Source organism: Erythrolamprus reginae, chromosome 10 (genome assembly GCF_031021105.1).
Source record: "Erythrolamprus reginae isolate rEryReg1 chromosome 10, rEryReg1.hap1, whole genome shotgun sequence".
Classification (NCBI taxonomy): Eukaryota; Metazoa; Chordata; class Lepidosauria; order Squamata; family Dipsadidae; genus Erythrolamprus; species Erythrolamprus reginae.
Window position 1 is genome coordinate 49,086,227 of NC_091959.1, and position 20,842 is coordinate 49,107,068.

Here is a 20,842-nt window from a genome sequence, read left to right on the forward strand (position 1 = left end):
TAGATTTGTCATGAACTGTTTTATTGTGTTGTGAGCCGCCCCGAGTCTACGGAAAGGGGCGGCATACAAATCTAATACAGTAAATAAATAAAATAAATAAATCACATTGGCAAAGAGAGAGGAGAGAGCACCAATTCTTAGCAAAAACAGGTTTGGCAGCTTCCTCCCGTGTCTCTCGGTGGCGAGGCTGCTGTCTAGGAATGTAGGCGAGAGTCTCCTTTATTGCTCTCTCGCTCTCCAGGACGTGTTGGGTCATGTTTGAAGAGCGTTTGTGCCCACCTGACTTCTCCTCCAGGGGTTCACAACCAGTTTAAGAGAAAGGCCCTGTAGGCGGGACGGACTGGTTCGCGGTAGGGCCCGGTCCCTCCTTGTGCCGATGGGTGGAGAGGATCCAGAGGGATCTTACTAAAGGTCCTTGGGAAAGGCTTATGGGCTTCCATGAAGTTGGGTTGGGGAGAGTACAGGTCTAAGAATGGTCTGCAAAACTATTACTGTAAGAATTACTTGCAGTAATAGCTACATGTGAAGTGTCCATACCACTTTGTAAGGCCACACTTGGAATATTTGTATTCAGTTTTGGTCGCCACGATGCAAAAAGGATCTTGAGACTCTAGAAAAAGTACAGAGAACAGCAACAAAGAGGATTAAGGGGATAAATGGAGGCTAAAACATAGGACAAACAGTTGCAGGAACTGGACATGGCTGGTTTAATGAAAAGAAGGACCAGGGGAGACATGATAGCAGCCTTCCAACTTCTCAGTGGTTGCTACAAAGAAGGAGGAGTCAAGCTATTCTCCAAAGCACTTGAGGGTAGAACAAGAAGCAATGGGTGGAAATTAAACAAGGGGAGAAGCAACTTAGAACTCAGGAGAAATTTCCCGACAGATGCAACTTATACTCCGAAAAATACAGTATATTTTATTTATTATTTATTTATTTATTGGATTTATATGTCTACCATTGAAGGTCCACGTGGAATACAGCAATGGTATCTTACTCATGGTTGCTCCTCAGTGGACCCTCCTTTCTCCAAACGTGACCTCCCAGCTTCCTGGGCTGACCTTCTCTGCTCTTTGTCCCAAATTTCTCTGACCGCTCTGCAAGACCCTCACGCCTTTTCTGTTCCTTTCACAGAACCCCAGGAGACCTCCGGACCTGGCCATGAATGGACACGCCGTCCCATCCGTTGACTCGGGACCCCAGGGGGGGTGGGACGAGTTCTGCAAGCAGCACGCCATCGCCACTGCCCGAGAGCTGGCCCGGGAGTACCTCCACTTCGTCAGCCGGAACCCCCAGCACGAAGTTTTGGCTGCCGAGAACTTCTCCCTCCAGTTTGCGGACCTCTTCCAGCGCTATTTCCGCCACGAGGTGAAGGATAATCCGTGCGCGTCCGACCAGCTCCGTATCCTGCCCTTCAGCAACGTGCGGGACTACCGGGAGACCGGCCGGAAACATGCCGAGGGCCCCTCGGTCACGGTTGGGAACAAAGTCGAGGTGGACTTGTCGGACCAGGTCAACCGGGTGTCCGAGGTCCGCTCGGCTGGACTCCCCAAGTCCTGGAGCTCGGAAGAGTTGGCGGCACCTTCCTCTCCGTTGACTGTCCGGAGGCATTTTTCTCTGGACCGGCTGCGGAGGAGTTGGCGTAGTTGGTTCCGCCGGAGACCCTCGGAGCCGGGCCCTGGCGAAGGGGAGGTGGCGGACTTGGTTCTGAGATCCGGCTTGGCCCGAAAGATCTTCCCGTGGGCCGTCTCCAGCAGGGAGTGCGCCCTCCAGATCCAGAAGGAAGGGACCCTGAAATACATGATGGTGTCGGAGGACAATGGGACGCGCTGGCAGAAATGCCGGCTGGTTTTATACACGGAAGGACCTCCGGACCGCCAGAATTACGCCCTGGCTCTCCTGGACCCCCCCAAGGTAAGCGGTCTGTATTCTTGCAAACACCCCCCCCTTGACGCATTGCGATCCCTCTCTCTTCTAAACACTTGCGAGGTCGACACACCCAATAATCTTAATTGTTATATCTCGATCTATATCTGCTTTTATATGCTGTCAGCGGCCCTGAGTCTTTAGAGAGAGGCAGCATATTTATTTAATAAATAATAATAATAATAAATAGCGACATCGTTGGATTTCTGGGAACTTGATGCCCCCCCCCCAAAAATAAGCCAGGAGATGGGCAGCATACAAATCCAATAAATTATTATTATTATTATTATTATTATTATTATTATTATTATTATTATTATTAAAAGCAGTTTGGATAAACCGAGCAAAGTCATATTGATAAGCTGTGGGCTTTTGACCTGAATGCGACCTCCGTGTTAAATAGCGTGACCCCTTTTGGGTAATGGATCTCGGGAGTGAATCAGCTGGGGTGACGGGTGTGTCAGTATTACGAACTGCGCTTGTTGGGTTTATTTATTTTATTTATTCATTTTGTCCATTACACAATGAAGGTTATAGTGGATATACTCATAGTAAAATACATAATGAAGGTTTTAGAGGATATAATCATAGTAAAATATATCTAAGAAAGAAGAGAAGAGAAGATAGAAGAATAAAATATATCAATGAAAGAATAGAAGAAGAGATATAGGAATAGAAGAAAGATATAGGAGAGCAATAGGACAGGGGACGAAAGGCACTCTAGTGCACTTATGTACGCCCCTTACTGACCTCTTAGGAATCTGGAGAGGTCAACTGTGGACAGTCTTAAGGGTCAAGTGTTGGGGGTTTGGGGTTGACACTACGGAGTCCGGTAATGAGTTCCACGCTTCAACAACTCGGTTACTGAAGTCGTATTTTTTACAGTCAAGTTTGGAGCGGTTAATATGAAGTCTGGATCTGTTGTGTGCTCTTGTGTTGTCGTGGTTGAAGCTGAAGCATATATATGTCAATATATGAACTAACCAGCATTGTATGTTTTGAGGAAATAGTATAGTGTTACTTTAAGGCCTAAGGCTGCAATTAACCATAAAAGGGAGAGACGTGTGCTGCTCTCTATTGTGTTGCATTGGTTGGTTGTTGGTGGCTGTTGTGGTTAGTCTTGATAATGCTGGCTATATTGCTGTGCGCTACGTTTAGCTGTGTGATTATTATTATTATTATTATTATTATTATTATTATTATTATTATTATTATTATTATTATGTCAGTACAACACAGAAAACGAGATCACTATGCTGGATTTCGTATTTCATCACCAGTCGGGCGCTTCCCAAGCACCTAGGACTGTGTGATGTAGTGGCGAATTATGTTTGCCGATCCCAGTAAGGCGGCCTTTTGCAATTGACAGGTGGAGATTTTGTCAATTCCGATGGTTTTCAAATGTCCGCTGAGATCCTTTGGCCCTGCGCCCAGTATTCCAAGGACCACTGGGACCACTTTCACTGGCCTATGCCAGAGTCGTTGCAGCTCGATTTTCAGATCTTCGTATTTCACTAATTTCTCTAGCTGCTTCTCCTCAATTCTGCTGTCCCCTGGGATTGGGATGTCGATGATCCATACTTTCTTTTTCTCCATGATCACAATGTCTGGTGTGTTATGCTTCAGAATTCGGTCAGTCTGAAGTCGGAAGTCACACAGTAGTTTTGCTTGCTCATTTTGCTCATCATCATCATCATCATCATCATCATTATTATTATTTATTAGATTTGTATGCCACCCTTCTCCGAAAACTCGGGGCGGCTTACAGAATAAATATAGAAACAAAGCGTACAAAACAAATCTAATACATTAAAAAACTACAGCTAAAAACTCTATACTCTATATTACTATATGATATATACTCTATATTAATATATAGATGTGTGCTTAATACTGTTGTGTGCTAAGATATTGCTGTGTTGTAAATATTGATCCCTGCTGTTGCAAAACGTTGGTCAATGGATTGTCTTATGGTATTGTATGGAACTGTGTAATATTAACGGTTAGTGCTGTATGCTTAGAACTCTGTAGGGTTGCTTAATTTGGATATATGTATGGAGCTGACTGTATATGCTGGTTAGTCTATTGTATACAAATATTTATACCTTTCTTTCTTTCTTTCTTTCTATTTATTTATTTATATTTATTTGTCTGTCTGTCTGTCTGTCTGTCTGTCTATCTATTTATTAGATTTGTATGGTGTCCCTCTCCGTAGACTCGGGGCGGCTAACAACAATAATAAGACAATATAAACAAATCTAATATTTAAGTTAATTTTAAAAACCCTCATTTAAGAGACCAATCATACATACAGACATACCATGCATAGATTTTATACAAATTTATACTATGTTGGTCTGTGTTATTGGCTGATCAACCACCACTGCCACCTATACTCTGTTTTCAAGCTCGGTATTCTAACATTGGTATTTTTTGGGGGGGGGGGGGGGGATGGCGGCCTCGTCTCCCACCTCTTGCGTCGCGAACAGAAATGCAATTCATCCCTCCAGGCGGCCCGTGAATGGGAGATTCAGGGGAACTTGGCGGAGGCTTGGCAGAAAACGGCGCTCCGTCTTTTTCGGGGGGGGCTGCCCACCGCCTCTCTCCGCCTGGCCGTCCTCCCCCCCCTTCCTGAATGCTAAAATTGGAGCTCTGGCGTTGTTCCCCTTTTCCAAAAACGGGGTGGCCTCTCCCCTCTTTTCAAGGCAGAGAAGGCAAGGGGCATTTTGGTCCTGCTTGGCTCGCTTGCTATGTCGAGATCTTTGAGCTGGTGCTCAGAATGCCTGGCATCATAGGAGTGGGCAGACTGGGAGGGGGGGGGCCTCCATGCTGTGGTCAGGCAGCTGCTTCCAAGGGGGGGGAGAAGAGGAAGGGGGGAGGGGGGAATCAAAATTGCCAAGCTCAGACAGCGCCTCCTCCTCCCTACCCTCCGTTCTCCTTCCTCCAATCCACAATCTCCACTGTATTTTGGGACTGATGATGTTAGCTAGCTTGGTAATGAAACGTTTGTAAGGAAACAACCAGAGTTAAACTTTAAGCAGACTTGAAGTGTTAATGCCACTTTATTAGGCCTTGGAATAAGGCCACACTTGGAATCCTGCGTTCAGTTTCGATGCAAAAAGGATGTTGAGACTCTAGAAAGAGTGCAGAGAAGAGTGACAAAGAGGATTAGGAGGCTAAAATATAGGATGGACGGTTGCAGGAACTGGGCTTATGTCTAGTTGAATGAAAAGAAGGACCAGGGGAGACAGGATAGCAGCCTTCCAGTATCTCAGGGGTTCCCACAAAGAAGAAGGAGTCAAGCTATTATCCAAAGCATCTGAGGGCAGAACAAGAAGCAATGGGTGGAAACTAAACAAGGAGAGAAGCAACTTAGAACTTAGGAGAAATTTCCTGACAGTTAGAACAATTGATCCGTGGAACAGCCTGCCACCAGATGTTGTGAATGCTGGACGTTTTTAAGCAGATGTTGGATAACCATCTGTCTGAAGTCATGTAGGGTTTCCTGCCTAAGCAGGGGGTTGGACTAGAAGACCTCCAAGGTCCCTTCCAACTCTGTTGTTGTTGTTGTTGTTGTTGTTATCGTTATCCAGTCTGATTAATTTGAAAGCCAACAGGTAGGGAAACTGTTTGAGTCTATCCACAATCCCTCAAAGCATGCAACTTAGTTTGTTGATTCGTTTTTATCCGGCCTTTATTCCCTTTCGCTCGTATTTATTCATTTTTATTTATACCCCGCCTGTCAACCTCTGTCTGTGGAAGGCCTGATGTTGATGGGAACTGGGGAGGGGTGATTTTCACCAGGGAGCAGATGCAGCCACAAAGCGTTCTTGGGAGAGGTTCAAGGCCATCTTATGTCCTCCACCTGAGCGGAAGCGGAAGGAGGAGTGGCTACGCTGGCACAACCTGAGTGGGCCACGTGACAAGTTTGTGAATGGTGGTGGGGGGTGAACTTTCACCTGGGTGGGAAGTTCAGATTCCGGGTTCCCCAGGATAGCTCCAGCAATAAATTGAAATTTTGAGGAATACTTTGATTTGGATTCTGATTTAAATTTGGATCTTACCTGGAACCCCCACCCAAAGCCTTTATTACAGTGGGTGAGGGTTTCCTGGTCTTGCCCCAGATTGTTAGTCTTTCTCTCCCCCCCCCCCCCCAAATTCCTACAACAATAATTTTTTTTAAAAACCCCTTGTCATTGGACCAGAATACCTACGGGACCACCTTCTGCCGCACAAATCCCAGCGGCTGATTAGGTCCCACAGAGTTGGCCTCCTCCGGGTCCCGTCGACCAAACAATGCCGTCTGGCGGGGCCTAGGGGAAGAGCCTTCTCTGTGGCGGCCCCAGCCCTCTGGAATCAACTCCCCCCGGAGATTCAAACTGCCCCCACTCTCCACGTCTTCTGCAAGATGTTGAAGACTTGTTTATGTCGCTGGGCATGGGGGGATCAATGCCCCCCCTTCTGAATAGTAGGACTTGAGTGTGGTGTGACTGTGTAGCTAGATTGTTTGGGTTTTTAACTTAGTTTTTTCTTAAGATTAGATTTGTATTTGCATTGTATTGTTATTATTGTTGTGAGCCGCCCCAAGTCCTCGGAGAGGGGCGGCATACAAATGTAATAAGTTATTATTATTATTTATTGTTGTTATTGTTGTTGTTGTTGTTGTTATTATTATTATTATTATTATTATTATTATTATTATTGTTTTAGCTGAGGGATTCGGAAGCGGGCTTAGCTCGGAAAAGGGCTTTGCTCATTGTGGCAGAGAAAAGTTTTTATTTATTTATTTTATTTATTTATTGTGTCCATTTTTCCATGTCTCTGGACGTGCCTTGCAAAGAGAGCCTGGCCAGAGTTTGGGGCCTGGGTCAAAGGCCATTGGTGGGTCCGTGGCGTTTCACAGCCGAGCCTGGAAATTTCACCCTGGCAACCCAGAGTCTGCGTGAAGCCCCTTCCTCCCCTTCGAGAGACGAGCGAAAGAGGGACGTTTGGGGCGAGAGGCACCGAGACTTTTATCTGCCGTGTTTCAAATATTACTCCGTTACACAACTCCAGTCCAGCCAAGTTTGCAAAGCCAGTTTTGTTTTGCTTTCCTCCTTCCACTGGTGGCCTTGAGGCTCCTGCAGCCTCGGACATTAGAAAAAGTGGAAGGTTGGAGCCGGTCGGGTCTCCTGGGAGCTTTGCATGAGGCCTTGGCCCTTCAGCATCACAGCGGCTGGATTCAGCACCAGGCCCCGGTTCTATGGTGTTTTTCTCCAGAGGGGATGACAGTGTCCATACCTCCCCTTCCTTCCCTTTTCCTTCCTCTTTCCTTTCCTTCTCTATTCCTTCCCTTCCCTTTTTCCTTTTCTTCTTTATTCCTTCCTTGGTTCCTCTTTCCTTTTCTTCCCCTTTCTTCTTCCTTCCTTCTTTTTCTTCCCTATTCCTTCTCTATTCCTTTCCTTCCCCTTTCCTTTTCTTCTCTATTCCTTTCCTTTCCTTCCCTTTTTCCTTTTCTTCTTTATTCCTTCCCTTTCTCCTTTCCTTTCCTCTTTCTTTCTTTTTTCCTTCCTTCCTTCCTTCTTTCCTTTTCTTCCCTATTCCTTCCCTTCCCTTTCTCCTTTCCTCTTCCTTCCTTCCTTGGTTCCTCTTTCCTTTTCTTCTCTATTCCTTTCCTTCCCCTTTCCTCTTCCTTCCTTCCTTCCTTCCTTTTCTTCCCTATTCCTTCTCTATTCCTTCCTTTTTCCTCCCACCCCCTCCAGCCTATTCAAGGTCTGGCTTGTCCATTTTTTTGCCCGCTTCCAACCTAGTGTTTGCAGCCAAGTCAAACTTCTCAGGAACATCTGCAGTTTCCTATGGAAATATTTGCAGTTGTTTATGTCGTCCAGATGTTCTGGTGGAGGAGGAGGAGGAGGAGGCCTTGAAGCCTGGTGGGAAGTGACTTCTTCACGGGGGGTGGGGGGGGGAGAGGTTTACCTACTATTAATATCTAAGCTTTGTGTTGTATGATTGCTTAGTGCTACCCGGACTTCTTTGCTTCCTCATCTGGGTTCTAATATTTAACCCCTCAATTCCCTTCATCTCATTCCGAAAATGATTCTGTGCTTTAACTTGAATGTATTTTTCAATATAATATATTCAATATATAATTCGGGGAGTTGAGGTCTCCCGGTGTTAAAAGTCACCAAAGTGGGTGGGAAGTCCTCGCTTTACGGCAAGGCCTGGAGAAACCAGCCTGTGAGCCTGGTCTGGCGCTGCCCTCACCTGCCGCTTCCTCCCTCTCCTTTCGGGGCAGCCACCGCTGAGGCCCCGCCTGTTTCTTCGAAGACTGCCAGGAACGCAGACGCCGGGTTAGGCCGGGCTTGGCCTGGGGGTGGGGTGGGGGGAAACGTTGTGTCATCTGGGTGCCTTTTGGAGTTGTGCAAGCAGCCCGAGCCAGGCCAGATGTGTCAAAAGCTTTGTCATTTATTAAACCACAACTTTTTTCCATCCTTGGTCATTTCCGGACCGGAGGACGTTTGGGTCTCTCTCTAACCACACCGCCCTGACGTTCACGGCTGAAGATTTACCCCCCTCCCCCTACACACACACACACACACCACCCCGGCTGCTTATTTTGGAAACTCGGTTACCCTGAGTGTGTGCATTTGTCTGTGTGAGTGTGAACTGGGTGTTTTCTTGGTTGGCTGGTTGCTTTCCAAGTGGCACCGAAAGAAAAAAGAGAGAGAGAGAGAGTTAATGCCTGTTTTTTGTGGGAGGGGGGGTCTGGGTGGGGTGGGGGCCACTTTTCTAGGCTTCCCACCCGTTTGCGCGCGGGGGTTATTTTGTGGAGGAGAAAAAATTCCACTCTCCCGAGGTGCAAAGTGGATCTTACAACTTGTTGTAACACCATGAAGTTATGGAAAGTTTGCAACAGGGTTGGTTTGAGGCTGTTTGCAAAAGTGGGGAGGAAAATTTCGAGTTCTGTGTAACGTTGGCGGCTTCGTAAGGGCAGTGGGCCAGGAGGGGCAGCTGTCACCTTAGCCCAGGGCAAGGGCCACTGGTGGCCGGACACTGGGGGAACTGGGAAGTTAGACAAGGGGATGCGCCCTTCCCTCCCTTCCTTCCTTTCTCTCTCCCTCTCTCTTTCTTCTCTCTCTTTCCTCTTTCTCTTTCTTTCCCTTTTCTTTTTCTCTCTCCCTCTCCCTCTCTCTTTTCCTCTTTTTCTTTCTTTCTCTTTCTTTCTTTCATTCCTTCTCTCTCCCTCTCTCTTTCTTTCCTGTCTCTCTCTTCTCTCTTTCCTGTTTCTTTTTCTTTTCTTTTTTTCTCTCTCTCTCCTCTCTTTCCCTCTTTCTTCTTTTTCTTTTTCTTTCATTCATTCATTCCTTCTCTCTCCCTCTCTCTTTCTTTCCAGTCTCTTCTCTCCTTCCTGTTTCTTTTTCTTTTCTCTCTCCTCTCTCTCTTTCCCTCTCTCTTTCTTCTTTTTCTTTCTTTCTTTTTCTTTCTTTCATTCATTCCTTCTCTCTCCCTCTCTTTCTTGTCTCTTCTCTCTCTTTCCTGTTTCTTTTTCTTTCTCTTTTCTTTTCTCCTCTCTCTCTCTTTCCCTCTTTCCCTTTTTTCTTTTTCTTTTTCTTTCTTTCATTCATTCCTTCTCTCTCCCTCTCTTTCTTGTCTCTTCTCTCTCTTTCCTGTTTCTTTTTCTTTCTCTTTTCTTTTCTCCTCTCTCTCTCTTTCCCTCTTTCCCTTTTTTCTTTTTCTTTCTCTTTCTTTGATTCATTCCTTCTCTCTCCCTCTCTTTCTTCATTGTCTCTCTCTTCTCTCTTTCCTGTTTCTTTTTCTTTCTCTTTTCTTTCTTTTCCTCTCTCTCCTCTCTCTCTTTCCCTCTTTCTCTTTCTTCTTCTTTTTCTTTCTTTCTTTCATTCCTTCTCTCTGCCCCTCTCTCTTCCTTCCTTGTCTCTCTTCTGTCTTTTCCCTTTTTCTTTTCTCTTTCTCTCCTTTTTTCTTTCCCTCTTTCTCTTCTTTCTTTTTCTTTCATTCATTCCCTCTGCCTTTCTTCGTTGTCTCTTTTTCCTGCTTGGAGCAGATCTGCAGAATCTGAGCTCCCCCCCCCCCCCCGTGTGATGGAGGAAACACTTCCTGCAGGTATCGGAAACGCAGCTCAGTGTGTGCGTGTTTCCCCGAAGGTCTTGCGTGCAGCAATCCAGCCCTTCCAGGAAGGCTCCGTGGCTTCTCGTGGCCTTCGGGAGGCCTGGAGGGAGTTGGGCGTTTGGTCAGCAGGCAGGAAGTCAGAGAGTGGGGGTCCCTCCCAGGCCCTCCCCTGCCTTGGGAGCTGCTCTCCGGGTGTACAGGTCTGACCTGGCTGGAGGGGAGCTGGCTTTGGGGGGCTTGCTCCCCAGGTCAAGCCCATCAATCCATCCATCCATCCATCAATTAATCAATCTCTTCCTCTCCTTCCTTCCATCCTCAATCTCTTCATCTCCTTTCATCCTTCCTTCCTTCCGTCCTTCATTAATCTCTCCCTCTCTCCTTCCTTCCTCAATTTCTTCCTCTCCTTCCTTCATGAATCTCTCCTTTGGTCTCTCCTTCCTTCCTTCCTTCCTTCCTTCCTTCCTTCCTTCTTCCTCAATCTCTTCCTCTCCTTCCTTCCTTCAATTATCCCTCCCTCCCTCTCTTTCTTTCCTTCCTTGCTTCATTAATCTCTCCTTCGCTCTCTGCTTCTTTCCTTCCATCCATCCATCTGTGACCCATAATCCAGGGTGTGATTTCCCCCCCTCCCTCCTTGCAAAAGAGTCGGAGCCTGGTCCTCCCCTCTCACATAGGTGGAAGTTTGCTCCCCAACTGGCTGATTTCTATCCCCCCCCCAAACCACACTCCCCTCTTGTCTTCCTACACACACACAAACACACACAAGATTTTTTTTTGCTGTCTCAGCATTTTGCTCCATCCCTCGGACTCTGCCAGGTTTCTCCTTGCACAACTGCTGCCTGGGGATCCCGTTTTAGGGGAGGGAGGGGGCGATTTCTCCAGCTCCCTTGTTGTTGTTGTTGTTGCTGCTGCTGCTGTTGTTGTTGTTGTGATTTCCTGCATGGCTGGCTATCGCTCTTCCTTTGGCTGGATGCTCACACCAGCAGCATCTGTTTCCTGTGTTCTGGGGACAAATGCCCTCAGGCGCTTGGGGGGAAGGAGCCTTGGCGGAAGTCTGGGGGGGGGGCAGGCCGGCCCAGGACACCCCCCCCCCCATCTTCCAATCTGCTTGAATCTCCCCACCCCCCAAGGCTTTTGGCCCTCACTTGGAGCCGGGCTCCACAACAGCCTCTGGCTTGCAAGAAATACCCCAAGGGCTGGATTTTGTTTTTTATTGCTGTTATTATCCATGAAACTATCGTGATCCCTTTTTTATCTCTGGCGTTTTCCTCCAGAGGTGATGCAAATGTGCCCTATGATAAAGCCATCGGTCTATAAAACTTTTCCTTCCCTTCCCTTCTCTTTCTCCATTCCTGTCCTCCTTCCTTCCTTTCTTCCTTCCTTCCTTCCTATCTATCTCCCTCCCTCCCTCCTTCCTTCCTTTCTTTCTTTCCCTTCTTTTCTTTCTTTCTTTCTTTTCTTTCTTTCTTTTTTCCTGTTCTTCCCTATTCCTTCCTACTCCTTCCCTTCTCTTTCTCCTTTCCTTCCTTCCTTCCTTCCTTTCTTCCTTCCTTCCTATCTATCTATCTCTCCCCTCCTTCCTTCCTTTCTTTCCTTCCCTATTCCTTCCCTTCTTTCTTTCTTTTCTTTCTTTCTTTTCTTTCTTTCTTTTTCCTGTTCTTCCCCATTCCTTCCTACTCCTTCCCTTCTCTTTCTCCTTTCCTTCCTTCCTTTTTCACAATGATATAAATATTCTCCCTGAAAATGGTTTTGTTTTGACAGAGAATTAAGCAGCAGCAGAACCCACTGGCAAAAAAAAAAAGAGAGAGAGAGAAAAAATGACGTTTCGCTCTCGAGCAGAATGAAAGTTGTGCGGTTTCCGTTCGTCTTTCCTTTTTCCCCCTTCTGATTCGAAGAAGAAGAGGACACACCATATCCGCTCCTTCCTAGCCAGGCTGAGAAGCTCCTTGGCCTCTTCTCCTCATTCAGGCCTTCAGATTTCTGCCTTTGGGAGGCCAGACGTGGCTGGGAAGGATGGGTGTTGTAGTCCGGCACATCTGGAGGCTCCGAGGGCCGACCCTCTCTGGGACACAGCCCAGCCCCTCGGGGGGTAGCAGGGTGGGAGAAATTGTTTTGCTTCCTGCTTTTTTTCCCATCCTTGCAAAAGGAAATTCCCTTGCTTTGTTCTGGGAAGAAATGTCGAAAATTTGGAATTGCCCCAAAATGCTCTTTTTTCAGCAACAAAAGAAAGGATTTATTTTTATTGTTTGGATAAATTAATGGACGGGAAGAGGAAGGGAGGGAGGGAGGATGGAGGGGAGGAAGGAAGGAAAGAGGGAAGGAAAGAAGAGGAAGACAGGAAAAAGGAGGGAGGGGGGAAGAAGGAAAAAGAGATGAGGGAGGGGGAAGGAGGGAAGGAAAGAAGGAAAAAAGGAGAGAGGGAGGGAGAAGGAAGGAAGGGCAAAAATATGATGGAGGGAGGGAGGGAAGAAAGAAAGAAAGAGGAAGGAAGGAAGACTTTGTGGGATGTTGGCTGTTTGCGGGGGAAGTTTCTTTTCAAGTTTCTGGTTCTTTTTTAAACATTCAAGGGATCCTGTTATGTTGAGTTACTCATTTCTGTCTTGCTAGTTATTTGTCTTTTAAGAGGGTTGCAACCAAAACCCCAAACAGAGAAAGTATAAAAAACACTAACAACCTTTTGAAACTGCTCAGAGCACGTGTACGTGAACTCCACCTACCAAGCTTCCACGTTAAGGGGAAAGAAAGGGTGCAACAGACTGAAGGGAAGAAGACTTTGGAGATGTGGGGGGGGGGGGCAGACAGGGTGATCCCCCACCTCTCCCTGCCCTCCGTCCTAGCTGGGCCTCATGCAAATCCCAGCAGCCCCTTTGGGACGTGGGCCAGGTCTCCAACCTCAGACTTGTGGACCTCTAACCAAAATCTTCTAACCAAAGTTCACACCAAGCAAGCTTTCTCCAAAATGGCCCTGCTTTGGATCGACCTGGGTTGAATAAGTAGCAGGAGCTCAGCTGCTACCACCTTTGGAGGCTGTTGGGGCCTGGATGGGTGTCAACAAACTCAAACTCACCCAGACAAGACGGAGTGGCTGTGGGTCTTGCCTCCAAGGACAATTCTATCTGTCCGTCCATTACCCTGGGGGGGGAATTATTGACCCCCTCAGAGAGGGTCCCGCAACTTGGGCGTCCTCCTCGATCCACAGCTCACATTAGAAAAACACCTTTCAGCTGTGGCGAGGGGGGCGTTTGCCCAGGTTCGCCTGGTGCACCAGTTGCGGCCCTATCTGGACCGGGAGTCATTGCTCACAGTCACTCATGCCCTCATCACCTCGAGGCTCGACTACTGTAACGCTCTCTACATGGGGCTACCTTTGAAAAGTGTTCGGAAACTTCAGATCGTGCAGAATGCAGCTGCGAGAGCAATTATGGGCTTCTCCAAGTATGCCCATATCACTCCAACACTCCGCAGTCTGCATTGGCTGCCGATCAGTTTCCGGTCACAATTCAAAGTGTTGGTTATGACCTATAAAACCCTTCATGGCACCGGACCAGAATATCTTCGGGACCGCCTCCTGCCGCACGAATCCCAGCGACCGGTTAGGTCCCACAGAGTTGGCCTTCTCCGGGTCCCGTCGACTAAACAATGTCGTCTGGCGGGACCCAGGGGAAGAGCCTTCTCTGTGGGGGCCCCGACCCTCTGGAACCAGCTCCCCCCTGAGATTAGGATTGCCCCCACCCTCCCTGCCTTTCGTAAACTCCTTAAGACCCACCTTTGCCGTCAGGCATGGGGGAACTAAAACACCTCCCCCTTGCCCATGTTGTTTTGTTGATTGACTGACTGTGTGCCTGTTTTTTATATATACTGTTTTTTTTATGAGATTATTAATTTCAATTGGAATCTGGATGGGTGGGCATTGGATTTGGTATTGTGTACTGTACTGTTTTTTATTATTGTTGTGAGCCGCCCCGAGTTTGCGGAGAGGGGCGGCATATAAATCCAATAAACCTAAACCTAAACCTAAACCTTTGCCTTGGCTTCAGAAGTTCTACGACCAAACAGAGAGGACTAGAAACTTGGCCGTGCGACTCCTGAGGAGGGGGGAACTGTGGCTGTGCTGCGGGTCAATTGTAGGCAGCCTTGTCTCCAGGTTGCAAAGGCCCCTGTTGGCCACGCAGAGCCTCTTCAGACCTCTGGCGAAAGCGTGTCCTGGCGTGTCGCACGCTTCTCCTTGGCAGACGTGTGTGTGTGTGTGTGTGCCCTTGCGCGTATTGTGAGTCTCACCCACCGCCACTTCCCGGTTCTCGAGGTTCTTCTTTCTCTGAATTGCCGTTTCTTCGAATTAGTCCCCTTCCTTCCCCTCCCAAGAACACACGTGGCTGCTGAACGTGGTTTTTGAGGCGGCCTGCAAGAGCCGTGCCGAGAACTCGCCTGCTGCTTGGGCAAGGCTGGGCACGCACCCTCCTTCACCATGCACGCGGCGCTGATCCGGCAAAGAGGGCGGCTCTTGGGCACGGACAGAGTGCAGGGAGTTCAGCATCCGGCGTGCAGGCAGAAGGCACGGCTGTTAGGTGCCTTCCTCGGCCGAGGCTGCCTAGAGTGGTGGGTGGGACAGAGGCCAGCCCACCCCCCTGGAAAGTAGTGGGAGGGGGTCAAGCTACCCTCCAAAGTGCCCGAGGGTGGGACCAGAAACATCGAGTAGAAACTATTCCAGGAGAGAAGCAGGACCTAGAACTAAGGAGGAATTTCCTGACATTATAACCAGGGGAGCAACTTGCCACTAGAAGTTGGGAATAATCCCAACACTGGAAGTTTATAAGAAGAGACTAGATGACCCTTTGTCTGAGGTGGTGTCGGGTTTCTTGCCTAAGCAGGAGGAGGGGTCACTTCCAAGGTCCCTCTCAACCTATTCTATTCATTTATTCTAATTTCTATTTTGTCTTGTATTCTACTATGGAAACATAGAAGATTGACGGCAGAAAAAGACCCTCTGGTCCATCTCGTCTGCCCTTATACTCTTTCCTGTATTTTATCTCAGGATGGATATATGTTTATCCCAGGCAGGTTTACATTCAGTTACTGTGGATTGACCAACCACGTCTGCTGGAAGTTTGTCCCAAGCATCTACGACTCTTTCAGTCAAATAATATTTTCTCACGTTGCTTCTGATCTTTCCCCCCAACTAGCCTCAGATTGTGCCCCCTTGTTCTTGTGTTCACTTTCCTATTAAAAACACTTCCCTCCTGGACCTTATTTAACCCTTTAACATATTTAAATGTTTCGATCGTGTCCCCCCTTTTCCTTCTGTCCTTCTGTCCTCCAGACTAGACAGATGGAGTTCATGAAGTCTTTCCTGGTCAGTTCCTGGTCAGTTTCATGCTGAAACCCCCTTCCTTCCTTCCTTCCTTCCTTCCTTCCTTCCTTCCTTCCTTCCTTCCTTCCTTCCTCTCTCTCTCTCTTTTTCTTTTCTCTCTTCTCTGCTCTGCTCTATTCTCTGTTCTGTTCCACTCCATTTTGCCCTTAGCTCCTCCGCCTCCTGCGTCCTTCTGTGAAGGCCCAGATGGGAAGCAAAGACCGAATGGATGCCCCTCTGCTCTTCCGGGCTCTTTCCTGGGCTTCCCTGGGGGGACCTGGAGCTGGTGAAGGACCCGCCTCTTCCCTCCCCGCTGGTGGGGCTGTTTTGCCTGCTCTCCAGTCGGGATGTTTGGGGATGTTTGTGCACCCGAAGGACGCGCTGTTCCGCTCTGCAGGGCAGCTGTTGAGGTTGCAGGCCGGGCTCTTTATCTCTCGCCACCAAACACTCTTCCCAGCGGCTTTTGCTGCTCCGAGTTGCGTTGGGAGGAAGGCCTGCAAAAGAGCACGGCCCTGGTCTGGGGCCCTGGGAAGAGTTTCTGTCTTTTCTCTTTCCCTTTCTTTTCTCTTTCTCTCTCTCCTTTCTTTTTTTCTCCTTTCCTTTCTTTTCTTTCTTTCTCTCACCACCTTCCTTCCTGTCTTTCTTTATTTTCTTTCTCTAATTCTCCCTCTCTCCCTCCCTTCTTTCTTTTCTTTCCTTTCTTTCCCTAATCCCCTTCCTTCGTTCCTCCTTCTTTCTTCTCTCTCTCTCTTTCTTTCTCTCTCTCTCTTTCTTCTCTCTCTTTCTTTCTCTCTCTCTCTCTTTCTTTCTCTCTCTCTCTTTCTTTCTCTCTCTTTCTTTCCTTTCTCTAATTCTTTCCCCCTCCCACCCTCCCTCCCTCCCTCGCTTTCTTTCTTTTTTCTTTCTTTCTTTCTTTCTTCCTTTCTTTCCTTTCTCTAACTCTTTCTCCCTCCCACCCTCCCTCCCTCGCTTTCTTTCTTTTTTCTTTCTTTTTTTCTTTCTTTCCTTTCTCTAATTCTTTCTCCCTCCCACCCTCCCTCCCTCCCTCGCTTTCTTTTTTTCTTTCTTTTTCTTTCTTTCTTTCTTTCCTTTCTCTAATTCTTTCTCCCTCCCACCCTCCCTCGCTCTCTTTCTTTCTTTCTTTCTTCTTCCTTTCCTTTCCCTAACTCATTTATTTATTTATTTGGTTGGATTTCTCTACCACCCTTCTCTGCAGACTCAGGACTCCCTCCCTCCCTTCCTTTCTTCCCTCTTTCTCTACAATTTGAGGGCTTTTTTCTCTTATTTTTGAACTGAAATGTAAAGCACGTAGTATCCCCACTTCCAAACGTTTAGGGATGGGGGGGTTGAGGAGGGGACACCCCATATACCTCTGCATGAACCCCTACTCTTTACTTGCAAATAGGAAAATACTTGATTTGCAAATAGGGATAAAAGCCGCGTAAGGAGAAGAGGCCCAGAGAGGGATTTCTTCCCTGAGGGATTAGCTTTCTACTTACAGGGATTAAAACCAAAGCCTGCATTCAGAGGACCCTCCGGAACTTGCCGGAATAAATATTTGCAGGGACCTTTGGAAGAAATGTCCTTCCGGGCCTCTGACGGTCTGCTAGGGTCCCAACTGAGCTAAGATCCTTAAATACGGCCTCATCCTGTTCAGATTTCACATCTCCCCCCCCCCCCCTTTGTGATAAAAGACATTTTTCAGACCAGATTTTCCAAGCAAGAACACTTGCCAAGCCTCTTGGAAGCCAACAGAGAGAAATAAACCCGGAGTGGATATAATTTGCAAAACGGAAGAGGCTTTGCTGGCCTTCTGGACAACCCCCCCCCTCCCTCCATGCACAAACTCCATTTCCCCCCAGCTGTTCTCGCACTTGGCTCCAAACTGCAAACCGGCTGTGACTCATGGGCCCACAAAACCCCAGGAGGCGGCGAAACCCGGAATGGACGCTGCCTGACCCAGAGAAGGAGCAGAAGTGGCCGAGACCCAGATAGGGAGGGGGTGGGATGGGATATTTGAGGAAAAGGAATCCTCAATGTTGAGTATTGCATTGGCAGTTCTGTGTTAGCAAAAGCTTCAGAAGAGAAGGATTTAGGTGTAGTGATTTCTGACAGTCTCAAAATGGGTGAGCAGTGTGGTCAGGCGGTAGGGAAAGCAAGTAGGATGCTTGGCTGCATAGCTAGAGGTATCACAAGCAGGAAGAGGGAGATGGTGAGCCCCTTATATAGAGCGCTGGTGATAATACTGTGTCCAGTTCTGGAGACCTCACCTACAAAAAGATATGGACAAAATTGAATAGGTCCAAAGATGGGCTACAAGAATGGTGGAAGGTCTTAAGTATAAAACGTATCAGGAAAGACTTCATGAACTCAATCTGTAGAGTCTGGAGGACAGAAGGAAAAGGGGGGTCATGATAGAAACATTTAAATATGTTAAAGGGTTAAATACAATTCAGGAGGGCAGTGTTTTTTTTAAAAATATTTTTATTATTTTCAAAAAAAAAGACAGACAAAGACATACAACATTAAACATTTAAGGAGCTGCCATTGCTCCGCTTGTCGTAGAAGTCTAACTAATACAGAATGTAAAAAACCCTAACTGTTACCAGATCTATACAGAAATGCCACACGTGTAAATTACATTCTTATTGAATTTAATTCTATATTTTTAATATTAAAGTTATTAATTAAATTTCTTTATATTTTAAAATATTATGTACTTATACAAAAAGAAAAGAAATAAACAAAGTATTAGTAATACAGAAAAAAAAGATGAACACTTCTAAGTTAGTTATAATATAAACTATTTCATTCTATCTTATATTTCTTCAAATCATTATTTATTCTTATATATTTAATTATTAATTCTATTTTTAAAATTTCAGGAGGGAAGTGTTTTTAACAGGAAAGTGAACCCAAGAACAAGGGGGCACAATCCGAGGTTAGTTGGGGGAAAGATCAGAAGCAACGTGAGAAAATATTATTTGACTGAGAGAGTCGTAGATGCTTAGAACAAACTTCCAGCAGACGTGGTTGGTAAATCCACAGTGACTGAATTGAAACATGCCTGGGATAAACATAGATCCATCCTAAGATAGAACACAGGAAATAGTACAAGGGCAGACTAGATGGACCATGAGGTCTTTTTCTGCTGTCAATCTTCTATGTTTCTATGAAAGTCGAAAGGTAGAAAAAGAGAGAAAGGAAACTGTAGTGATGTCAAATATCCAGTCATTTCCTTAACAAGCGTCCTATAATTTCAATTCTATAACGGATGTATACTGCTCCCCACTGTCGATAATTTACAGTGAAGTTTTTATTAGGTTTAGTTGTATGTGTGGGTGATCTTTGACAGTTGTTGTGTGTTTGTGTTAATGGACAGTCCGTTTGAAATTTGGTTTGTAGGGCTTGAAGAGAGTCTTCAGCCCACGTCTCGATCGGTAGCTGGTGTGGTTTAAAATATACGTTGTTTTCATTTCATTCATTACCCATTTTGTTTCGGTGGGATTTTCCTGCGAAGGTCCAGGAAAGCCAATTGAATTCCTAAAGGAGAAATCAAGGCAGGCTGAGGGGGCTGTTGACAGGACTGGAATTTGGCCTTAGATGGCCCCTTGGCCGGATGTCCCGGGAATCTCTGGGATACGGTCAAGCTCCGATTCCCAGCTTTCCCAGCTTGACCAGTTCAGCCCTGCACTGGGCCAGTTCTGAAACCTATCTTACGCAGAGGTAACAACAGGTGAAAAAACGGCCAAAGGCGACCTTCTCGCAGAGCTTGGTGGAAAAGCCGGATGAAGAACTCTTTTTAAGCGTCTGCCGCCTGTTTCTTCCCGAGAACTTTATGTTGACAGAACGGCTTAAGAAGGAATTTGATGCCGGACGGAGGCGACGTTGCTCAAGAGCAAAGATTTTTTCCCCCACCCTTGGTTTTAATCTGGCCTTCCCCAGGGCCCTTCCCTCTCCTTTGGGGAGGGGCAGGCATGGGTCTCCCTCCTCTTCTGGGAGGAAACAGGGATTTGGCCCCCAGTCCTGGGGGGGTTTTGCAGACGTTGGAATCCAAAGAGTTTCCTGCTGCTTTGACATGAAGTTGAACTCCCAGGAAAGCTGCTCACTGCCCAGAACAGGGCTCTTCCAGGATGCAGCCTCTCCCTCTGTGTGTGTGTGTGTGTGTGTGTGTGTGTGTGTGAGAGTGAGAGAGATATTGGGGGTCCCACTTGCATCTACTGCACTGTCACCACCCCCCGTGGTCCATGCTGGCTCGGTATCCTCTCCTGGCAGCTGGTTCAATGCCCCCCAGAGCCAAGATGAGGACCCGGATTGTGGGGGCAATGTGCTGGCTCTGTTCAAAAGTGCTATTGCTAACATGTTGTTAAACCCCCTGAGTCTAAGGAGAAGGGCGGCATAAAAATTGAATGAATGAATAAATAAATGAATGAATGAATGAATGAATAAATAAATAAAATTCTGCTGCTGAAACACACAGGCACAGTGTAATGCTTAAATGTATTAAAACACTATAGCTTTAAGAGTTAGTATTGCAGTCAGCCACAAGAGGGAGCCAGAAGCGTCTCTCTCTCTCTCCCTCTCTCTCTGTGATTATTTTCTGCTATTACTGTTATCTCTCTTTCTCTCTCTCCCTCCCTCCATCTTTCTTCCCTCTTCTCTTTTTCTCTCTCCCTCCAACTCTTTTCCCTCTTTCTCTTTTCTTTCTTTCTCTTTTTTCTTTCTTTCTCTCTCTCTCTCTGATTATTTTCTGCTATTACTGTTCTCTCTCTCTCTCTCCCTCCCTCCATCTTTCTTCCTCTTCTCTTTTTCTTTTTCTCTCTCCTCCCACTCTTTCTTTCTTTATCTTTTTTCTTTCTTTCTTTCTCACTCACACTCTCTGATTATTCTCTGCTATTATTGTTATGTCCTCTGCGACTGCTTTGTGCTAAATGCTGGTTTATGTATTTGTGAGCTGAGTAAGATATAATAAATAATAAGTAAAAAGTAAGATATAATATTATATATCTATTGACTGATTCAACTGTTTATGACTAGGACTGCTCTTGACTAAGATATTTGCCAAAGTAAATAATATTTTACATGCTTAATGTATCTGGTTTGTCTAACTGAACCCAGATCTCCACCACATTTCCTCTGTGCATCCTTGGCAACTCAGGGGTCACTCTGCTCACTCCTTACACACACACAAGCACGCTCACAGAGGCCAGCTGGCTGCGTGGCTGGACCTTCCGATAGCCTGCCTTGGAAACCCTCGGGGGTGGCTGGAATTTTGCCCCCCCTGCCTTCCCTGTGGACTCCCAGGGACCCTCAGTGCTGTGCAATTGGGGGAGTTGAAGTCCCTGCATCTTTTTTTTTTCAAAAGCCCCATGTCTGACCCCTGGCTTGTCCCTCTCTTTCTGCAGAGCTCGAGGCCCAAACTGCGCTCCCCCTGTCTGGCCATCCAAGAGGCCCGGGCCTGCACTC

The 20,842-nt window shown here is 46.9% G+C and overlaps 1 protein-coding gene across 1 annotated transcript in view; it reads left to right on the forward strand.

The window, feature by feature from the left end:
- Positions 1–20,842, forward strand: part of SH2B3 (SH2B adaptor protein 3) — a 28,567-nt gene that overhangs the window by 6,530 nt on the left and 1,195 nt on the right. Inside the window, exons 2-3 of the mRNA XM_070762015.1 lie at positions 1,135–1,914; positions 20,782–20,836. Of these exons, the coding sequence (XP_070618116.1) occupies positions 1,162–1,914; positions 20,782–20,836 (808 nt within the window). The 5' untranslated portion in view covers positions 1,135–1,161. The remainder of the gene's footprint in view (positions 1–1,134; positions 1,915–20,781; positions 20,837–20,842) is intronic.